This window comes from Penicillium atrosanguineum, assembly GCF_028827265.1.
Source record: "Penicillium atrosanguineum strain IBT 20685 chromosome Unknown utg000005l_segment0_segment0, whole genome shotgun sequence".
Lineage (NCBI taxonomy): Eukaryota > Fungi > Ascomycota > Eurotiomycetes > Eurotiales > Aspergillaceae > Penicillium > Penicillium atrosanguineum.
Window position 1 is genome coordinate 626,124 of NW_026623137.1, and position 16,168 is coordinate 642,291.

Consider the following 16,168-nt stretch of genomic DNA (forward strand, 5'->3'; position numbering starts at 1 on the left):
GCTAACCCGACAAACAATCAGCAACCCTGGCCAACAGTAACCGACTCGGATCTGATTCCATCACCCACACCACCCACGGCCTCTACGGCCACTGAATCGCCATCCGAAAGTCCAGCAACCAAGACAGTAGTCTCAAACCCATTCCGCGGAACAGTTTGCTTGATCTCGGACCCCGAGTATACCTTCCAAGACTGCACATCCGTGGCTCCATTCCAGCTCACATAGACAGCCGTCTGTCCACCCTTGCTCGTCGGACAGGCAACGACATCAGGCTTCGTAGATGGGCGCCCAACCCAGGAGTAACGGTATGTACGATAAGTCTGCATGGTGTTGTCATACCCGAAACGGGCGCGCATCACGATTGTGCCATTCTCGTCATACTCCTCGATCTTTGGCGTCGCACCATGGTCTTGCAAGACGTGTCCGTTTCCAAGACTCTGGTAGCTACCTTGAGACTCGGCATATACGGGCTCATCGGCATCCCACAGTCGACTAACCAGAGTGACCTCTTTCGAGCCTTGCAGCTCAACGTCAAGAACAAGGCCAGTGGTCAGTGATGTGTGACCCGTGAACTCAGTGTTGTCGTTATTGTGCATACTCAGTGTTACACGCTCGGGACTTTGAAATTCAAAGCGAACGTCATGCTGGTAACAGAAACTTGTTCCGAGACCCAATGTGAAATCACCACCGGTCCGGCCCTATTTTCCATATTAGTACATTGCAGATTTAAGTGTTTTGGAAAATTAGACTCACATGTAGATGCCAGATGACCGTTCCATTGTGAGCAATGAAGAATACACTGCACATATACCGTGACGACACCAGATAGTCATCGCCATACTTGTAGATAGCATTCAGATGGGGATATCCATAAGGATAAGTGGAATTAACACCCGAGCCCCCTGAGCCCTGGAGTGGAGCCCGAACATCAGCCAAGGGGACCTGAGCGGGATGGTTATGAGCACTCCATCGGAAAAGAATCTCGTTCGTTAGGATGTCAATCTCATAGATAAGACCATCCTGGATCCAGCCATCTTTCGGTCCACCAATCGAGCTCAAGTCGGCCTGAGTAACATTGACCGCAGTAACGAGAATTGTGCCATTTGCAGTGATTTGGCTTTCGTGAATATCGATACAAGAGTCGAATGCCATTGTATCAAACACTGTGACGAAGTTCTGCTCTTGGCAGGAAAGTGTGACGCGGTGGATCTCGTCGTATGAACTGTTCAAAATACTGATATGGCCGAACCCAAATCCTTCGCCAGTATATCCGGACCAGTATGCGATGACCGGTTCGCCGTTTAGTATCTGGGGCTGGAGTGCGGAATAATTTCCACTGGCGCCTTGCCATACTAATTGGCCGTCATCTGAGTAGATAGCTGGGTGCCCGGTTCCTCGGGATATATCTTCTGGGGTGAGGAATAGATATCCGGGCTCTGTTTGGCCCATCTTTGTGACGTTCATGTATGGTGTTTGGATTGAGGAACTCTTGTAGGTTTGTAGGGGCCATAATGCATCGGCAGCGGCCACGTTGATCAAGATTGCCATCAAAGCAAGCGTCTGACGAACGCAACTGCTGATAGAGTGGCCCATTTTGATAAGGAGATGGGTACTTGATGACTTCTTGGTGCTCTCTTGTGGCGGGCTCATCTTGAAACAGGAGATCGTTCAATTTATACTGATACCATTGCGATATTTGCCGGCGAAAACTTGCCGTGGAACACTAGATCCCCGCATCTTGATCGTTGCAAGGAAGGGTCGAGGTGGATTTCCTCGGCAGTCGACGTTTTCCCCACTATCCGATGGGCTATCCGAGTGTAGTGGACTCTTGGAACTCTTTGAAAGCGGAAGTGATCCGAGCATACTCCACACAATTTCACGGAGAGAAACTTTGGGCAAGCAGGCTATTGTCGATTTCGAATTTTAATCATACAGGGGCTTGATGTCATCGGACGAGCTCTTCAAAAAAAAGAATACAATTCCTTCAGACAACGGAATTATCTCAAGTTTTTTTTCCTTGACGCGGAATTAAGTGGAGTCTGGGGAGAGTACGGAGTTTAATTCCTTGGATCGGCGGTCCCTGGTGCCTTCAGTGTCATTGTGGAGAAAATCGGAAGACCACGATGATACTCCGCAGATTCCCCACGAATTGCCGATGTAGTTCGGAGTATGTGGCTGGAAAGATGTTGGGGATTCGGGACCACCCGGTGGTCGACTGAGGGGCTCAGTATTGAAGAATTGAGATCGCGCGGAAATCATTCCTGTTGGATAGAGCCCCTCACGATCTCTCGTTGGCGTTCCGCGTTTGGGCGTATGGTGCCCCTAGCTTTCAGCCCAGGAGGCTGAAGCTTGCCCATCAGGGCGGTACTAGGGAACAAAGTACCCACCAGGGGTACAGTCGACGGGCTGTCATAGGCCGTCTGGCGATAATTATCGTTGAATCTCGCTAAGATCATACAACTGTGGCTAACGGCAGTCTCTTCGGCAATTTATAGTCAAAGCTGTGACGCATCGTTTTCTCCGCTCAAGGAGCATGAGAGCCCAGCTGCAGTATGAATGCCGTCATCACGTCAACTATTGAGCCCTCCTGGCCGAGAACGTAAAGATTGATGAATCTTGGTCCATGATTTTCAGGATGGTCGATCAGGCACTGGTCATCCTCCGCCCCGTCCGCTTCAGACGGACACATGGTGGAGATCTGAAAGTTAGATGGAAATTTCCGAGGACAGAGCCATGACGCTTTGGCGGACTGCGTTCCTTTCTGGCCGAGGATGGAACAGTGCCGACTTTGAAGCTTTCCAGAGCTAGTCAGGTACAGCTTTCAAGATGGGAGACTGCAACGTCACGAATCCCCAAATCGGGTAGGAAAACTTTGGAGGCACAAATTTAGGAAAAAATAACGATAACGAGACATTATTTTCGCTCCACATGATTATAAAATCCCCCGCATTCGACATACGATAGGGTAGACCAGGGTACCCGGTTGGGCAACCATATCGCTGCTCACTAGAAATACATTTGCAGTCAACATTGGACTGCCGGCACTAGGCTTGGAACAGTAACCGCCTCGACACCGCGTGGGCGCCGCGTCACCGCCCTGCGAGCTACTTTGCGCCACTAATCTACGCCGGCCTAGGCGCCAAGTATCACCCACTGTCCAGCCTCATGGTGCTACAACTCGACCTCCGAGTCATTCAAATGTTCTCGTCGTATCGACTAGCGGATATCAAAACGCTAGAATTTGCTTTTTTCTTATCTCCTATCTTCCCCTTTTTTTTTCCCTTTTCGCGGCCAGCCCCAACCGTGTCGCCTGTCTACACGGCCCGGCCGATCGCACCCAAATGCTTCCCTTCAGCATGCCTCCAGACTCACCAATAATGGCGAACGATAGACTAACGTGATCCCGAGATGGAAAATTCGGAATTTGGTCAATTTCAGAAAGAATGCATTAGCTAATCGGAAGTGAGCCTGGAGTTGAGCGCAGAGTTTAGCAGCTGTCTAGATGCTCCTGATTCGCTTGTTCAAGAGCCGCTCTCGGTAAGATTACCTGTGCACTTCTGAAACTACGGAGTATTGACAACTTCTCGATTGACTCTTATCATGCACCTGTGCACTGTGAATAGTTTTTTTAATATCAAGGAATTTAATAAAACACACAAAATAAAAATATCAAGTGGTCATCTGGAAAGAAGAACGTGGTCGGGCCGGGTAAATTAGGATCTACATGTTAGTTCACAGAAAATCTCAAGACTTACTTATCAATTGACCAGCCGCCCAGATCGGTCTATTTTTAGGTCGGTAAAGGTACATATAATTAAATGCTTATCAATGCACACCTGGGCATATGCACCCGGGTCTCATCATGTTACGCTTACGTATTCTCCCTTGAATGGAAGACTCGGATGTGATAGCCTTTTTTGAACTATTCGATCATTTATTTTGAGATGAAAAATACAAATTGAATGGCAAAATAGCAAAGTCATGACGTTGCCTGTTTCCAGAGTGCAAGCCACATCCCACTTGACAAGGACTGCGCTGACGACTAGCCTAGCACCGGGGTTTCCCCAAAAAAAAAAAACATCATGCCCCTCGCATATGGTGACAAGTGATAATGCGCGATCCTTGTTGATTACTCTGCAAGACATCGTGCCGCTGGAAACTTCATGGTGCGAAAATAAACGAAAATAAACGAGTTCCGAAGGGAGTTTGTGGGTTGCGTGTTTCATTCGTCGACCGCTCTTTTATCTATCAAAAATACGAGCCGTCAGATTGGGAGGCAAAGTATGAGGCGAAGCAAGGTCGAGCAACAGCCAGTTCGAGTCGAGAGCAGTTGCCACCCTAGCGACAAGGCTCTAGGTTCTGAATACGAGGGTTGAGAATTTAAATCCCGGATGACATCGAGACATTTGGTGATGCAGGTTCATGCTTGTGACGCCTCACACCACATCGGGAGCTGTGGGGCAAGGCTCGGCGCCCGGTGGAAACTTGAGGGTTTCAGCCTAATTGGAGGTGGGATAGAGATATGGAGCCAAACCGGGAGTTGTGGTATGCTATTTTTGAGACGAAGAAAGAAGCATGGAGGGAAACAGGGAATCCCCAGGAAGTCCCCGCCAAAACGGTGTCTGACATTGTGGCCGGCCAAGTCAGAGGCCAAATGCGCTCATTGCTCATCGCTTATGCAGCCTCTGTGTGGCTGCATCCACCGATCAAGAGGGGAGTCCGACGTTGGATCTGTCTGAGACACGGACATAGAACGGGGCCACTTAGCTCGGGCGATAAGTCATCGGTGGATTGATCGAGAAAGGTCAGCCCGAGCGGGTCCTGCAGTCAAGACACATAGCGGAGAATAGCCATCTGCTCGGCCCGATAAGGGTCTCAGAATCCTAGTAATCATACTGGTAAAAAATATTTTCTGTCGAATTGCTGTTACGGGTGAGACAAATCACTCGTTCTTTCCTTCACCTCACTCTCGCTTTTTGCCAAGACGTATTGAAATTTACTTCGTTCGTTCTCAAGGTGTCGCGCAGTTTCCGGCAGCAGGTTCCTGCAGGATACCTGGATATCAAAGACGGAAATGCAGCACTCGACGCTCCTCATCCTCTCGTTTCTCAGCACGTATGTCTCGTGCTGGCCTTACGACGAGACTCTTGTGGATTGGAATCTCAACCAAAACAAGAGTGCTCAAGGCCCCATCGATTATTGGGGAGCCTGGCCGGACCATGACTATCATCCCTCGCCAGACAACTGGCGCTTCCCTATGTATACAATCTTTCTGGACCGCATATCTAATGGCGACCCGACAAACGACGATATCAACGGGACCGACTTCGAGCATGTGGTCAACTCGAATCAGATGCGACACGGCGGCGACCTGGATGGCTTGTTAGATACACTGGACTATATCCATGGCATGGGTTTCAAGGTACGTTGAGCCGAGTTTGACCAAATTTAAAAAGCTAACCCAGACATTCAGGCCATTTACTTCGCCGGGACGTATCTGGAGAACCTTCCTTGGGCCTACGATGGCTACTCGCCGGCTGATACCACTCTCCTCGACAAGCATTACGGTACGTTGGAGGACTGGAGACGGATGGTGACAGAGATTCACAAACGGGATATGTACGTGCTGGTGGACAATACCCTTGCAACGTAAGTTGATGCCCCAGCATACTTCTAAAGTTTATTTTTCTCGGGTACCGAGGAGCTCACCCTGAAAACATAGGTTGAGCAACCTGATCGGGTTCGAAGGCCATCTGAACGGCTCGGCGGATTTCAAAGCAGGTGAATACAACGTCGAATGGGTCACAGAACGACAATATGCCGACTTTTCGTTTGGGAACACCTGGAACGACACCTGCAACTATCCTAATTTTTGGTACGAGGATGGATTCCCGTTAACAACCATGGGTGTCCAAGATCTCAAGGGTTGCTATAACAGCGATTTTGATCAGTACGGAGAACTAGAGGCATTCGGTAATTTCCCTGATTGGCAGCGTCAGCTCACAAAGTTTGCCTCGGTGCAAGATCGCCTGCGTGAATGGCACAAGCCGGTCCGCGATGTCATCACCCGGCACTCCTGCTTTCAAATCGCCAGTCTCGACATCGATGGGTTCCGCTTTGATAAGGCTGTTCAAGCGACCCTCGAGCCCCTCAGTGAGATGATGGCCGTCTACCGTGAATGCGCAAAGAAGCTCGGCAAAAACAATTTCTTCCTCCCCGGGGAGATCACGTCTGGAAATACCTTTGGCAGTCTCTACCTTGGCCGTGGTCGTCAGCCAAATCAGCGTCCGGCCTCTGCAGGTGCTGCTGTCAAGCTAACAAACACCTCCAAGGAAGCTTTCCTAAGAGAGGATGGATTGCAAGCATTGGATGCGTCGGCATTTCATTATACAATCTACCGTTCGATGACCCGTTTTCTGGGCATGGATGGTAACTTGGTTGCTGGCTTCGACTTGCCCACCGATTTCATCCAAGCCTGGAATGAGATGCTTGTCACAAATGACTTTCTCAATGCATTCACCGGAGAGTTAGATCCCCGACACATGTATGGCGTTTCTAACCAAGATAATTTCCGTTGGCCGACCATCAAGAACGGCACGTCGAAATACCTTTTGGGTCTGAACGTTATCACCTTGGTACTTCCCGGCATTCCTCTCATCTTGTGGGGTGAAGAGCAGGCAATGTACGTGTTCGATGCCACTGCCTCTAATTATCTCTACGGCCGACAACCCCTGTCGTCTCAAACTGCATGGTGGACAAACGGCTGCTTCAACCTGAATACAACAAAGTTTTACGATTTCCCGATTGAAAAGGGACGTGATGGCTGCAACGACATCACTGTCACCTATGATCAACGCAATCCCGCCCATCCTCTCCGCAACATAATGAAGCGGATGTTTGAGATTCGAGCTCATTACCCGGTCGCAAATGATGGCTTGTTTCTTCAAACGATTTCTCAGCTCACAGAAGACATCTACCTTCGTGGTTCAGCTACCACTCCCACGGTTACTGGTCTTTGGTCGGTATTGCGGGCCTACTTCCCTGCGGTCCAGACGGATGCAATCCTGGCAAATGAAACACTGTGGCTTGTGTATCAAAATGGTAACTCGACGAAGAGATATGGCGGCAGCTGCACCAACAGCAGCGCTGCCTTGTTGTCTCCATTTACGTCGGGGAAAAAGTTGAGGAACCTCTTCTATCCCTACGATGAGCTTACTGTGGATGATGGTCCCACCGAAACGTATGGATGCATCAGCGGTGGTATGGAGCTGCTTCCATGGGAATACCGAGCCTATGTGGAAACCGACATGTTCGTCGTGCCCGGTCCTACCGTCACTGAATTTGTCCCTGGTCATGACTCTCGGTTATTGTCCGCAGAAGATACGGGTGAGACCATCCCAATTCAACTTGGCTATTCTGCGGCAATGGACTGTGACATTATTACCCATGCAATCACCCTGAACTCCACAACAGAGAAAGGCATCGTCGCCTCTCTTGATACTGCTAGTGTCAGCTGCACCAACGTCACAGCCAGGACGACAGAAAATAACTATGTCGGGGAGATCCCGACCGTTTGGACATGGTCTGCAAACCTGACAAATGTCCATCACGGAATTCACCAAATAACCGTGGCCAACATGTCCACATCTGACACATCTAAAATTTATACCAATTCAACCGACAGCTTTTTGATCCGCGTCGGTGTTCATACCAATCCCCTTATCACCCCGCTGTCCAATTATTCCACCAGTCTCGTGCACAAGTCCGACGACGGGTACTTTGTCAAGCATAACGCCGCAGGTGCTGACAAGTTCCGGTACTCAGCTGATTTCGGGAGCAATTGGTCGAAATGGACAACGTATGAAGGTGGCAACACGAGTGTTACCATTCCGACTTTCACCGGGACCTCCAAACAGGCGTGGAAAGGAACCCATATTCGCGTGCAATACTTTTCAAGGCTCACCGGGAGCAGTGATTACATCCAGGAAGGTGATTACGACTGGAATGAAAATGCTGCCCGAAGGTTCCCCAACTTGTGGTTCAACGGCCCATTCAACCAGTACGGCTACGATGCTGGAGTGGACAACAAGATGCAGTTTGACTCCAAGACTTTGCGTTGGAACTACGACTTTGTCTACGAATGGCCAGCTGTGGGACAGTTAAATGCCTGGGGTATAGACCCATCAGGTATTCCTGACAACACGGAGGTCTACGGTGACGTGGGAAACTCATCCACAATATTAAAGCTTCCCCCATCCTATCTCTCGTCCAACATAATCAACATCACCGAATTTCCCCCCTTCCCACATCTTGGATGGAGGATCTCTCTCAACGACGGCAACCTACGGTATGAAAAGATTCCCATCGGATCTGGATGGGCCCAACTCGCCCTCTTCATTCTTCTCTGGATCGGCCCGATCATTATGGGTCTGGCAGGAATCTTCATTTTTATCCGAACATTCTATCAAGTCAAGCTCAACAAAGATGGCAATGTTCTCAAGGCCGAGACATTGCCTGTTCTGTTCTGGCGCAAAGTCAAAGACAAATTTGCGAAGCACGATGACTCGGAGAACGCAACCTCAGAAAAGGTCCTGCCGACAGGCATTGCCGTGGGAGGGGTGGTCGACCAACAGAGACGTACGGTTTTGATTGCCACCATGGAGTACGACATCCAAGACTGGAAACTCAAAGTCAAGATCGGTGGTTTGGGAGTCATGGCCCAACTCATGTCCCAGAACCTGAAGCACCAGAATCTCATCTGGGTGGTGCCGTGTGTTGGTGATATCGATTACCCCGTGGACACACCGATTGAACCCTTCGTTGTGAGAATTCTTGACAGGCCATACTTGGTGAAAGTCCAGTACCACATCGTGGAGAACATCACCTATGTCCTGCTTGATGCTCCGGTTTTCAGGCAGCAGACTAAAGCGGAACCTTACCCACCCCGTATGGACGATCTTGAAAGTGCTATTTACTACTCGGCTTGGAATCAGTGTATCGCAGAGACAATCAAGCGAACGCCATCCATCGATTTCTACCATATCAATGATTTCCATGGATGTGTCGCACCGCTGTACTTGCTTCCCACTCGAACAATTCCGGTTTGCCTGTCCTTGCACAACGCCGAATTCCAGGGACTTTGGCCACTGAGAACACAGAAAGAGAAGATAGAAGTCTGCTCTGTTTTCAATCTTCCAGTTGACATAGCGACCAAATACTGCCAATTTGGAAATGTTTTCAATCTTTTGCACACCGGTGCTAGCTATTTGCGATTCCATCAGCGCGGTTTCGGTGCAGTGGGTGTGTCGCAGAAGTACGGAAAGCGATCATGGGCCCGATATCCAATTTTCTGGAGTCTTAGCAACATCGGCAGCCTTCCGAATCCAGACCCCTCCGATACAGGCTCCGTGGAGAAAGGCGCAGAAGTGGCGGTCACAATTCAGTCTGATGCCGAGCTCATTCATGATAAGCTCCAGGCACAGAAATGGGCTGGCCTGAACGAGGACCCCAACGCTGACTTGCTTGTGTTCGTGGGACGATGGTCCAAGCAGAAAGGAGTAGACTTGATTGCGGATGTTATGCCGGGAATCCTGTCTGCCAGGCCTCTTGTGCAATTGATCGTGATCGGTCCCCTTGTTGACCTATATGGAAGATTAGCTGCGATCAAGCTTGAGCGCATCATGGAAATGTACCCAGGTCGTGTATTCTCGAGGCCCGAGTTTACGATTCTTCCACCCTACGTGTTTTCTGGTGCCGATTTTGCCCTGATTCCATCTCGAGACGAGCCTTTCGGATTGGTTGCCGTTGAGTTTGGTCGCAAAGGTGCTCTCGGAATCGGTTCTCGCATTGGAGGTCTTGGACAGATGCCTGGTTGGTGGTATACTGTGGAATCCGACTCAGCTCGCCATCTCTTGCATCAGCTGAGGACCGCGATCGAGTCAGCCTTGGATTCATCCCCAGAGACCAGAGAGGTGATGCGTGCAAACTCCGCCAAACAACGATTCCCCGTTCTCGAGTGGGTTCAAAGACTCGAAAAATTGCAACGAACTGCAATCCAGATTCATCACGACAAGAACAGGAATAGTGTCATTGATCACACGCGAGACTCTCAGGCAGATTGGGATATGCAGGGTTTGCGCCCTTTCTCCAGATCCCGCCCAGAATCTCATCAGTCCCTTGCCGGGGCTTTGGAAATTACACCAGAAAGAGTATCGGAACCCATTCAACCTTCTCTCCTGGAACTACAGGCAGCTGAGCTCAAAAATATGCAAGAGTCCGAAGGCCCGAGAGATAGCATGTTGGGTCGCAAACTGTCTCTCGGCCGACGATCCGGACCTGGACAGGGCAGAAACCGTCTCATTAAAAGGGCATTGCGTGAGAGTCAGCTATTCGAAGGTGACACAACAGATGTGGATGAGGATGGCACTGAGACGCCACAAGAAGAAAATATCTCTCCCGAAGAGGCAATTGCGGCCATCAATCGAACTCTCGGATCCCAGGATCTCAGCACATCCTCTCGCGGTGACACATCCTCTCGTGGTGATAGGCATTCTCGTAGCGATTCTGCCTCCGACTCATCACGCTTTGTCTCCCGAGACACGTCCCCAGCCAGAACACCTATGCGTGCAGAAGGCCTTGGTTATGGCAATACTACTCCTGTTGCGCACACACGCAACTTGTCTGTTCTCTCCTTAGTGTCTGTCTTTGAGGATCACGACCAACCCGTTTTCAATCTGCAAAAAGTTGACCCTACGTTCACTGACAAAATGGGCTACTTCACGCGCAACTACGAAAAGCTACTCACTAATCTCAACAAGAAAAACTCGATCACAGAACACTGTATCGAAGTATACTTGATGAAGAGTGAGCGGAAATTCTTCGACATGTACACCGATGCGCAGCTGAAAAAGCAGCCCAAGATAGTGGAGCGTCCCTTGACTGGAGCTGGCTTGAATCATGCTGTTGATGATACGGAGTATGAGAATATCCCACCTTCCCCTGAACACCATGAACCGAATGGAGCAGATGACATCGATCAATGGCTCTCTCGTCTTGGTTACAAGAGACCTATCGCCATCCAGAGATTCATGAGATGGCGTGTCGGGAATTGGCCTGTCTACGCTCTATTCTTGGGTCTCGGGCAGATTATCGCCACGAATTCAGCGCAAATCACCCTTTTGGTTGGCCAAGTCGGCGAGACTGCGGTCAAGCTTTACGTGATTGCAGCAGTCTACTGTCTGTCTTCCGTTGTTTGGTGGTTCTTGTTCTACCGCTTCCCATCAGTGATAGTCCTCAGTCTCCCCTGGTTTATCTACTCCATTGCATTCGTTATCGTTGGCGTCTCGCCATTTGGGCTCTCATCTGTTGGTCGAGCCTGGGCGCAGAATATTGGCGCAGGCGTTTACGCCGCCGCATCTTCCAGCGGCTCTTTGTTCTTTGCCCTCAACTTTGGTGATCAGGGTGCTGTTCCAGTCAAGGATTGGATGTTCCGCGCAAGTCTGATTCAAGGCATCCAACAGCTCTACACGGTGGCCCTGTGGTTCTGGAGTTCCCGAGTCACCGCAGTGGAGGTCGAAGGTGTTTCCACAGCTGCCTTGTCTACATGGAGACTCTCAGCTGTCGTGCTACCCATTGCCGCGGTGTGTTTCATCGTCGGCGTGCTCCTTGCTCTAGGACTGCCCAAGTACTACCGTCAAGCCCCAGGAAAGATTCTGTTCTTCTACACATCCCTCTTCCGTCGACGCATCGTTCTCTGGTTCTTCTTCATGGTCATCATTCAGAACTGGTTCCTCTCCGCCGTCTTCGGTCGCAATTGGTCATTCCTCTGGTCATCTCAACACGCCAAGACATGGGAAGTCCTCATCTTGGTTCTCTTTTTCTTTATTGTTGTTTGGATTTGTGCTCTGCTCATCTTCCGTTTCTTATCCAAGGAGCACAGCTGGATCCTACCTGTTTTCGGTCTGAGTCTTGGTGCACCGCGGTGGGCGCAAACCTGGTGGGGAGCATCGAACATCGGCTACTACCTTCCATGGGCCGGTGGTCTAACTTCCGGGGCTCTCGTCTCGCGATGCCTCTGGCTCTGGTTAGGCGTTCTCGATGAGATCCAGCAAGTCGGTCTCGGGATGATTCTCTTGCAGACACTGACAAGAGTTCATGTCTGCTTTGTCCTGTTGGCTGCGCAGTCTCTTGGATCCATCGCCACGATTTGTGCGCGTGCCTTCGCGCCCAACAAAATTGGTCCGGCTGGCATCTCTCCAGATGTTGGCTCGTCGTTGGATAGAGTCGGTAATGCGTGGTTCTGGATTGCACTTTTCTTCCAGCTTTTGGCTAGGTAAGTACCCTTTTTCCCCCTCCCACGTCTTTAAACTCTTTACTTACTGTCATTTCTAGCTTTGGTTTCCTCCTATTTTATCGCCGAGAACAGCTTAATAGGCCATAAGCTTTTTATTTCTCAAAATATGACACGAACAACGATCAATCACTGTATATACGGAGGATTTAATGAGGAACGATGTACGAAATGACTTTGGCACGGATATTGCAATGGCTTTGTTTATGTTATTTATCACGAGGGAGCATTTGAGTGAAGTTGGTAATGACACCTAACTATGATGATGTTCGATGGCGTTTTTGAAGGATTGACTCGATGTTCGAGAGCTTCTTGTTTTTGAAATTGGACAAGTATACAGGTTCCAAAAATTCATTCCTTCCGAGTACTTCAAGCCCATCAGTGCACGGGGAGCTTAAGGTGTTCATTCCTTGGAATACAGGTGTGTATATATTGTACAATTTTTCATCCAGGCTCGTGCCCTTGGCCCTTGGGCTGAGCGCACAGAATCAACTGAATTCTGTGCCATGTCTACGCGTTTCTTCGGCGACATTCAGGTGCCCCTAATCGAGAAATATGTACTCAGTAGCAAGTCAAGCCAGACATCGATCTTCACATGCAGCAACTATGGATAGCTCATCAACCCCAAGAACACCAAGACCCGCTGACCGCAGATAATAGACTCACAGATAAGTACCGTAGAGTCTAAACCCGAGAAGGAGGCCCGATCCGGGGCTGCATGGATACGCCCGTCATTGGACGGCCTTATCTCGCATCCGAGGCATTTCGTATCCTTATCAATCACACCCTCGATTTATCGTCCATGAGATCAATGTCCCCAACATGCTTTGCCACGAGCTTAGCCAAGATCCTATATATCGGAGCTCGAGGCTCGTGTCTCAGGCCCAGATGCGTGTTGTGGAGGTCTTGGCTATCGGGTGTAGATAAGGAATTCGGGTCCAGCGGGGAGTTGCTCTTGATATTTGGGGTGACGAGATGGGGTCTGGTTTTGGGGTATATGACTCTATCTGGGTCGCTATCCCTTGATTGAATCTTTCGCCTTTTTATTCGAATATTGAAGTTATCGAATTCGGTAATTTGAGATACCCGAGCAGATATATTCCCGCGACAGGAATAGCTCGGGGCATGGCGTCTGCGGTATGTTCTAAATCACCACGCAACCAAATTGTGCTTGTCACCTTCCTGTGCGTCGATGATTAATCTATCGAACAGCCAGTATACAATGCCTCCACCCCAAGCGGTGGAGACCCGCTCAAGGTCGACGTGAATGCTCAATTCGTGGGCTATGAGTGGAACTACACATACATCGTGTTCTGTGGATTCATTGTCTGGCTCATCATTCCGGGCATCGGTCTACTATATAGTGGACTGGCACGAAGGAAGTCGGCATTGACGTTACTGTTCCAATCGCTCATGGTTGTCGCCGTGTATGTGTCCTAGGTTACCAGAGAACGAAGACAGAATTGGGTCACTGACCAGCCTCTTAGGACAACCTTTCAATGGATATTCTGGGGCTATTCCCTGGCTTATTCCCGTGATGCGGGTCCTTTCATCGGTACCTTGAAGAACTTTGGATTGAAGGATGTGATGGCTGCGCCGTCGCCAGGCTCGGCTGTTTTACCCGAGATCGTGTTCTGTTTCTATCAGTTGCTCTTTTGCGCGTGCACGGTAAGGTTCCAGCAAGTCAAAACAACTCTTGTTCATTGTGCTCATACTCAAAACCAGGTGATGATAGTTGTCGGTGGCGCCTTCGAGCGAGGCAACATGCTTCCGGCGCTCATTTTTAGCTTCTGCTGGGCGACCGTCGTCTATTGTCCCATCGCCTGCTGGACATGGAACAGCAATGGGTGGTTATACAATCTCCCCTCTCTGGACTTCGCTGGTGGCGGCCCGGTGCATATTGCATCCGGCTGGTCCGCCCTTGCATATGCCCTGGTGCTCGGCAAGCGCAAGCACCTTGAGGAGCCCTCGCATGCTAAGCCTCACAATACCACATTGGTATTCTTGGGGACGACGCTGATTTGGTTTGGATGGTTTGGATTTAACGTGTGTTTTCCTATTCACTCTACCGTTGTGATATTTACTAACGGACTACAGGGAGGGTCAGCTCTTAATGCCAGCGTGAGAGCCATGCTAGCCGCATTCAACACCAACACGGCAGCTTGTACGGGAGTATTGGGGTGGGTGTTGGTGGACTCGATTAAGCATCGCGGCAAGTTCTCCGTCGTAGGTGCCTGCGAGGGAGCTATTGCGGGGCTGGTTGGAATTACCCCAGCCGCCGGCTTTGTGTCCGTGTGGCTTGCAGCTTGCATTGGGTTCCTTACGAGTATCGTCTGCGCGCTCCTCCAGGACATCAATAATTGGATGCACATCGATGAGGGGATGGACGTCTTCAAGCTGCATGGGATTGGAGGGATGGTCGGGGCGTTTCTGACCGGGATCTTTGCGTCCTCGTCTGTTGCGGCGCTCGATGGCGCGACCGTGGCTAGCGGTGGTATCGACGGCAACGGGATGCAGGTCGGGAAACAATTGGCCGAAGTGTGCGCCATCTCGGTCTACTCTTTCACCGTCTCTTGTATCTTGCTGTACATCCTGAAATGGATCCCCGGTATGCAATTACGAGTTGACGAGGAGGACGAAATCATTGGATTGGACCGGGCGCAGTTCCTGGATGAACAGATCGGTGAGCGGGTTATTCTCGCTGATCTTCTGATGTCGTCGTCACCGGCTAATGCAAGTGTGGTGAATGGGACGCCCGGAATGTCAGTAGGGTCCAAGGAGATCGAGATGTGAAAAGGGTTTCAGGGTCCAAGTGTACATCGATAGACAGTTTTGGCAGGCCGCGTACCATGTCATTCCCATAAAGAGTAGGAATGCGAGCCGATCAGTGCCACCGTTTTACTCGCGTCAAATCAATTCCAGAGGCTGAAAGGTGGGGCTTGCATGGTGAGCGAGGATCGAGGGAGCGAAGACCCTGAAATCAGGTCTGGAGCAATCACAACCAAACCCGATGTGGGGGGCTGCCACTGTCTTGCGCGGCCTGTCGGACTTGCAGCGTGACTGAGCCCCGCGGGTGTTGGCTATGCCATGCAATCGGCCCCGCGTTCATCGAAAGACACGCCAAGGTCAGAATTGCGTAGTCCTGGCGCATTAGAGGGGATATTCGACGATGCTCGGCTCCATCGACCCCGGGGAAGGTATGAGCTGACGTACACTGACGCACCGTGATGCCCCCATGCCCCCTGCTAGGGCGGGCCTAGCGCGCGGCCGGTGGAAGGGCGAGATCAACACGAGCAGGAATAGGTGACTTTCCCATGCAACGCCACGGGACTGCATGGCCTGCATTCCAAGGTGCCGAATCAATGAGACATTCAAGGCTGTAGAGGAAAGAGGTACGGTAAGGTAGAAAGATCCTGAGGGGCCAGTCAAGTCAAAGATGTATAGAGATGGATAGAGAGACAATAGCAATAAATAAACCAAAAATTGACAGTGGAGAAAATAATAGAAAAAAAACGACGTCAGGGTGTAACTTCACCAATAAAAGACACGAGGGGAAGACACTTAGATTACACCGCGAAGTTTACTGTACTGCATCGTATCATGATAGAATTAGTCCTGATGCGGAACACGGCCCGGCCGCGTATTTTGACCCATTTGGAGGGAAAATTTGGCCTCGCCTTTCGGTCACGTATCGTATCGCCTCTCCCGTTGTCGCGTCCGCTTTTAGACAACCCTTATCTCTTCTCTCGTTCTTCCCTTCAAGTCTATCAGTCTTCTGTCACTCGTTCAACTCGCTCGCGCTCACCCATCTGCTTTTCT

General features: G+C 50.3%; 3 protein-coding genes across 3 annotated transcripts; 2 read left to right on the forward strand and 1 right to left on the reverse strand.

Moving 5' to 3' along the window:
* Nucleotides 1-17: 17 nt before the first annotated feature.
* N7443_006479 (arylsulfotransferase family protein) lies at nucleotides 18-1,593 on the reverse strand (the record flags this gene model as incomplete). Its single annotated transcript, XM_056886535.1, has 2 exons — nucleotides 18-698; nucleotides 754-1,593. 2 exons carry the CDS (start codon nucleotides 1,591-1,593, stop codon nucleotides 18-20), a joined length of 1,521 nt encoding a protein of 506 aa, XP_056740184.1.
* Nucleotides 1,594-5,074: 3,481 nt separating this feature from the next.
* On the forward strand, nucleotides 5,075-12,439 carry ags3 (alpha-1,3-glucan synthase Ags3; the record flags this gene model as incomplete). The annotated part of the gene is made up of 4 exons (XM_056886536.1): nucleotides 5,075-5,422; nucleotides 5,474-5,649; nucleotides 5,723-12,331; nucleotides 12,391-12,439. 4 exons carry the CDS (start codon nucleotides 5,075-5,077, stop codon nucleotides 12,437-12,439), a joined length of 7,182 nt encoding a protein of 2,393 aa, XP_056740185.1.
* Nucleotides 12,440-13,474: 1,035 nt separating this feature from the next.
* Nucleotides 13,475-15,142, forward strand: N7443_006481 (ammonium transporter; the record flags this gene model as incomplete). Its single annotated transcript, XM_056886537.1, has 5 exons — nucleotides 13,475-13,486; nucleotides 13,562-13,776; nucleotides 13,837-14,017; nucleotides 14,075-14,395; nucleotides 14,447-15,142. The coding sequence occupies 5 exons, from the start codon at nucleotides 13,475-13,477 to the stop codon at nucleotides 15,140-15,142; spliced, it is 1,425 nt and encodes a 474-aa protein (XP_056740186.1).
* Between the last annotated feature and the right edge of the window lie 1,026 nt (nucleotides 15,143-16,168).